The 5,873-nt window shown below is 51.3% G+C and overlaps 1 protein-coding gene across 2 annotated transcripts; it reads right to left on the reverse strand.

Annotated features, from left to right (window-relative positions):
* Window positions 1–290: 290 nt before the first annotated feature.
* BNIP1 (BCL2 interacting protein 1) lies at window positions 291–4,996 on the reverse strand. Of its 2 annotated transcripts, none has more exons than XM_063413720.1 (6): window positions 4,840–4,996; window positions 4,652–4,744; window positions 4,258–4,346; window positions 3,411–3,512; window positions 2,599–2,717; window positions 291–879 (listed from the first exon to the last, which is right to left on the reverse strand). In XM_063413720.1, the coding sequence occupies exons 1-6, from the start codon at window positions 4,915–4,917 to the stop codon at window positions 683–685; spliced, it is 678 nt and encodes a 225-aa protein (XP_063269790.1). In that variant the 5' UTR covers window positions 4,918–4,996; the 3' UTR covers window positions 291–682. The 2 variants fall into 2 exon arrangements, with proteins under 2 accessions (XP_063269790.1, XP_063269789.1); XM_063413719.1 differs by having other exon boundaries at window positions 4,258–4,349.
* Between the last annotated feature and the right edge of the window lie 877 nt (window positions 4,997–5,873).

Below are 5,873 nucleotides of genomic sequence, written 5' to 3' on the forward strand. Positions count from 1 at the left end.
TTTACAAAAATTAGATTTTTGAAGCTGAGTAATTTCTCTTATTCAAACCCCAAATGAGCACATTGTCAATTTATTTCATTCTTGGTGCAACTCTGTATCTCAGGAAAGGCTGTGAGGAAGAACTGCCCTGAAACACAAGGAATGAACAATATGGAAAACCACATCCACTCTGTCCAGTCTGGCTCCAGAAAAACAACCTATAAGCAACCACTGCTGCTAAAGAAAAAGCAGAATTTTTACACTGAAAGGCTCTTTCAAGCCATCACACTTTGTTTTTAAACAAAACTCTGTTGACATGAATACAATAAATATTTTATTAATGGAATGTGTGAGTTTTTCTCTTCCATCTTTCCTCTTACTCTCAGCACCTTACACACAGAGTCAGAGCAGCTTCCAGCCCGAGCCAAGGACAAATCTTCATTTCAAGGCAAAAATCAGTGAGAGGTTGAATGTGCAGAGTGGAACCTTTGAGTGCCCAGTCCCTCGAGTGCTGGATTCCCCAAACCCACAGGCAAGCTGGCATTTCTTCTTTCCATTTCTTCTGAGGCAGCTCACAACCTCCGTGGGGACAGCACCAACTCCTGCTACTGCAATATCCCTTTATTACTCCATTTAAAAGCCCCACCCTTATCAACCATCTCTGATTATTTTTTTCTTTAATAGTTCAGTGATTGCTGGGATTTTACAAAAAGGGGAAGAGTCTCTTTTTGAGGATGTAGAGCACAGTGGCCAGGAAGAGGGCGAGGGCCAGGAAGATGAGCAGCTTGTCGGTCAGCTCGCGGCGGTTGTACTTGGTGATCAGCTTCCTCCCCAGCTGGATGGTCCCAGACATGGACTTGAATTCCTCATTTGCCTCCAGGATGGTTCGGGAAGAATTGGCTGAAATCAAAGAGGAAGAGAAAAAAATTTAAATCAGCAGGTTGTGCTTCAAAAATACACAATAAAGTGTGTGAGGATGAGACATTTGGTAACACAGACAGTGCCTGAGGGATCCTTCTGGGTCAGGCTGACTTGTGGGTGAGACATCTCACAGTTCAGGGGTGCTGAGGGAAAAGTGCAAAGTGAAATAAGAGCACTGAAAAGATTAAAGATCCTACTGAAGTTCCTGAATTTTGAATTTTTGGGTTAGCAGGTCGAATCTAGTTCGAATCTGGAAGCAGAGTGAAATAGGAATGGTGCTAGAGAGAGGAATCACCACCAGCAGCAGGACAGGGCAATATTTGAATATATTAACTGCACCACTGAAAGTGTTCCCCCAAGCCCCAGCAGTAAATCAGTGTGATTCAAATGGGCTTGCAGAATTATTCAGCTCAGTTTTTGACAGTCATTTTTGACACACATAGCAATTTTTTTTGCCTAATAAAAATGAGAAGGGTCAATTAAAAGTGTGTGAGAAAACAAACACATGCCCCAAACTTCTCAGCCTTGCTCCTTTCGAGTTGCTAAATGAAAGCAAAAGCCCTGGAATCCCCTTTTTTCTGCTTTACAGAAAGCACAGCCTGGAGGACAGTGCATCACCCTACACTGCCCTGGCTGCTCACAGCAAGGTCAAATCCAGCATTGTCTGCTTCACAAGAACAGAGCAGAAATAGGTCTGCAATATTTTGCAGAACACTTTGTCCCATCCCATCCCAAGAGGCATTTTGATGCAAGTGAAAACAGAAAACTTCTTTCCCAGAGTTAATGACAAAGCAGAGCTTCCCTGCTCCACAGTCTCAAACATTCCCTGCATCCTAGGGAATGCTCAGGACACAGGAATTCCCACCACCAACTCAGAATTTGCAGCTGGGTTTTGTAAACGATCTTTGGTAGTTTTTCCCTTGATGAATTCCAAGTGCTGTTCATTCAGAAACAGGGTGAAAAAGTGCCTGCCGAACTGTCCTTTTAATGGGAGAAGGAACATGCAACTCCTACAGCAACAAACTGTGCCCAGCTGCCACCCTCAGCTGGGGCAGAAAGCAAGGAGGGCAAACTGGTGTTATTTATCCTTGTCTTTAAAGCTCCCTCCTGCCCAAAAGCACAGCTAGGAAGAGGCCCAGGCAGCAAGTTGTAAATGCTCCATGAATCACCAGTTCTGACAGGTCATTTGATTTATTGTTTTAGGAGTCAAAGCCAAGGAACTGGGTGAAATCTTGGTTTCACAGTGCCTGATGCACTGCTGACAGAGCAGGTGACCTCGGGTTCAAGGCACTTGATCTCAGTGTCTCAGCCATCCCAGCTGGAGCCTGGCTGGAAGCAGCCTAGCAGACACTCCTTCCTCTCTGCAGGGACTTGTATCCATGCTTTTGTTTCCTCTGCTGTTCCAAATCCCTGCCAGGACAGTGGCACAGGAACACCAAACATGCTCTGGGCACTGCGTGAGCTCACGTTGCTTTTACAAGAAACCAAACCTCGTCCTGAGCCCTTTTCCTTCCCCTGATCATGACACAGAAACTCCACACAAAGCACACTGACATTTCCTGTTTATGTCCAGCTGTCAGAGGGGTTCTCTGGCCACTCCTTTAAATCACTGCAGCACATTCTCCTGCTCTCCCCAGGCTGACAGAGCTGACCAAAGCTGCTTCCATCAGCCCACGCATGCCCAAATTGCAGCTGTACCTAAGGTCTGCACGGTCTCCTCGCTCTGCTGCACCTGCTGGGACATCATCCTGCTGATGCCCATCAGACTCTCCGTGATGTTGCTTGCACTCTCTGCCAGACTTTCCTTTGTGGTCTTCCTGAAAAGGGAGAAAAGCAAAGCAGGAAGGGGTAAAATTATTTTTTTGGATATTCTGGGAAAACGCTGCTGATAGGGAGGTTAGAACAGTACTTGGCACTAAACATCTCTGCCCTGTACAAAAGACACAACTGGTTTTCAATGCATGAGAAGCTCAGATTATTTTCACTAAACAATAAAAATAATCATAAAATACGGAAGTCCTGAGCCCAAACAACAGCCCAGACTCTCACAGGGGCCTGTATTCCACCCCTTGCTCACCCAGGACTGTGTAACTCCATGAGCTGCTATGGGAGCACCAACACAAACCCATTTTTATTATCCTGAGTATCCCAGCTGTTGCTTTCAATGCACAGCCTGCACACACTCACATCCAGTTCTGTATGTGAAAACTGCTTGGATAATGATCCAGTTCTTGTTTGGAACCTATTTGCAATTAATATAGAAGACAATATGTAAAGCTATGAAGATTAATTTATCCCCTTTTCAGCTTAGACATGCCAATGCCATGAAAACCTGAATTCATCACAATCCTTAACAGCCCAAATCTCCACAAAAGGGAAATGCACTCATAAAAGAAAAGCCAGACTCGACATAATTAAATAACTTAAAAATATGATGTCACTTCCATTTAAAATTAATGAATATAGGAGACACTGCTTAAACCCCACAGTACAGTGGGACAGTCCAATACCTTTGTCTTAAGATGTCTCTTCCCTGAAGCAGCTGATCTTTTTCAGAGTTGTCAATAGCGATTTTGCAGGCCAGATTTGCCTTTCTCCAGGCTGCCTGGTTGCTGAAATCCCAAGAGCAGAGTGTTGTAACATGATGGGAACTCCTCACAAGCACAGACAATTTTCACAAAGCAACCACCACTGTACTGGGCACCCCTGATACATGCAAGGACCCTCAGAATCCAGTAAATACTTGGGATGGAAAATACTTCCAAGATCATCAAGTCCAAGCTGTGCCCCATCCCCACCCTGTCCCAGCCCAGAGCACTGAGTGCCACCTCCAGCCCTTCCTTGGACACTCCAGGGATGGGCACTCCAAACCTCCCTGGGCAGTTCCAATCCCTGAGCTCCCTTTCCATGGGGAAATTCCTGCTGCTGTCCACCCTGAGCCTCCCCTGGCCCAGCCTGAGGCCGTTCCCTCCTGTCAGGAGTTGTGCAGAGCCACAAGGTCTCTCGTGAGGCTCCTCTTTTCCAGGCTGAGCCCCTTTCCCAGCTCCCTCAGCCCCTCACTTTCTCTATATTCCTACACACAACATTCTGTCCTGACATTCCGCTCCTCAGTGTAGCATTTATGAAGCAAGGGAAGAAGAAAACTGTGCCAGCTGTCAAACGTCAGACTCCCAAGGCACCTTCTTTGAGCTCGAGTGCTCAAAGGGACAGACCAGAGTTAGGGAGTCAGGGCAGAAGGAGGCTGTGCCCTTTCTGTGCCTGACCTCTCGGTCTGGGGCAAGACACGTGTCAGTGTCTGTATTTCCAAACCAAAGCCAGCCAGTCTCTGCTTATAGCGGACCTGGGAGCCAGACCCACCTGAGCATTTGCTTCTTGTGGTTCTCCACCTCCCGCAGCAAGGCTTGTTTCTCCGACTCCTTGTCCTGCTCCTTCGCCATCTGCTCCAGCTCCTTTGCGGAGAGCACAAACACCACAACCTCACCGACCGCCCGCAACTCGCACAGCCCAGCCCCGGCCGGGGAGTGGATTCGGAGCACATTGACCCGATAAACCCCCAATCCAGGGCTGCGACTCACCAAATCACAGCCGGGAGCCCCAGACCCGATGCCGGGATCGCCCCGAACCCCGGCAGGAACCCACAGCCGGGATCCCGCAGCCCTGGGCCGGCACCCCGCAAAGCACAGCCGGGACCCCTCAGGCACGGCCGGTGGGCCCGGGGCAGCGCCCGGCGCCCTCAGCAGCCTCCCCTCACCTGGATGCGGCCGCGGAGGTGTCGGAACTTCTCCTTCACGGCGGCATTGAGCTCCGTGAGGGCGCTGAGCGGCCCCGGGCAGTCCCGGATGTCCTGGAACACAACGGCGCGGTCAGCGCGGGCCCGGCCCGGCTCTCCCCGCGGCCGTGCCGGGGTGTGCCGGGGTGTCCCGGGGCTGGCGGCGGTACCTGCACGGCCGCCTTGATCTCCAGGTCGAACTTGACGATCTCCTGGTGGCAGACGCGCAGCGGCACCGCCGCCGCCATCTTGGCCGGGCAGGGCCGGGCCGGGCCGGGCGCGGGCGCCCCCTGCGGGCCCGGGCGGGGCTGAGGGGACGTGGCGGGGCCGGGCCCGACCCGCGGGGAACGCGCTGCTCCGGAGGGAATGAACGGCGGAATTGCGGGATCGCTGAGGCTAAAAAACACCTCCGAAACCCAGCGAGTCCAGCCTGTGCCCATCCCCACCCTGTCCCAGCCCAGAGCACTGAGTGTCACCTCCAGCCCTTCCTGGGACACTCCAGGGATGGGCACTCCAAACCTCCCTGGGCAGTGCCAAGGCCTGAGCTCCCTTTCCATGGGGAAATTCCTGCTGCTGTCCACCCTGAGCCTCCCCTGGCCCAGCCTGAGGCCGTTCCCTCTCCTCCTGTCCCTGTTCCTGGAGCAGATCCCAAATCCCCCCGGCTGTCCCCTCCTGTCAGGAGCTGTGCAGAGCCACAAGGTCCCCCCTGGAGAAGTTCTGGGTTTACATCCAGGAACAAACTTGAATTTGCTCCTGGATGCAAACTCTGCATCTTGCAAACTTTGAATTCCATCCTTGGAATTCTGGACGGGCCAGGCTGACACTGGTTACGGGCAGGGTGGGGGAACACAAGGTTGCTTCTGTACCCCCAAAATGAGAAGCGGGGCAATGCACTTTGCTTTCCCCACACACTCCCCCGGTGCTGTGTCCTTTCGCTGCTGCCCTCAGACCCTTTGGGGCTGCAGAGCATTTCCACAGGACCTGCAGGCAGCGGCTCTCCAGGAATTAATCCAGGCTCTCCAGATGGTCCCACACCCACCCAGCAGTGCAAGGCAGCTCTGAGAAGGAGGAAGGAAAAAAACCCCAGATATTTCCTTACCTAGCTGTCATCCCTTCCAAAGGAAAGTTCCTGGGAATACCAGGAGAGCGGGGACTCAGTTCAAGGCAGCAGATGTCATTCACTATCATTCCACACACACAATGA

The sequence above is a fragment of the Prinia subflava genome, chromosome 16 (genome assembly GCF_021018805.1).
Source record: "Prinia subflava isolate CZ2003 ecotype Zambia chromosome 16, Cam_Psub_1.2, whole genome shotgun sequence".
NCBI classification, from domain to species: domain Eukaryota; kingdom Metazoa; phylum Chordata; class Aves; order Passeriformes; family Cisticolidae; genus Prinia; species Prinia subflava.

What these genes read in the sequence shown, in the direction of transcription:
- BNIP1 (XM_063413719.1), bottom strand. Translation starts at nt 4,917, where the DNA reads ATGGCGGCGGCGGTGCCGCTGCGCGTCTGCCACCAGGAGATCGTCAAG. An exon ending in AGAGACATCTTAAGACAAAG is followed by an intron (nt 2,718 to 3,410) that starts GTATTGGACTGT and finishes CTCCCTTTTCAG; the next exon opens with GAAGACCACAAAGGAAAGTC. An exon ending in GGAGACCGTGCAGACCTTAG is followed by an intron (nt 880 to 2,598) that starts GTACAGCTGCAA and finishes CTTTGATTTCAG; the next exon opens with CCAATTCTTCCCGAACCATC.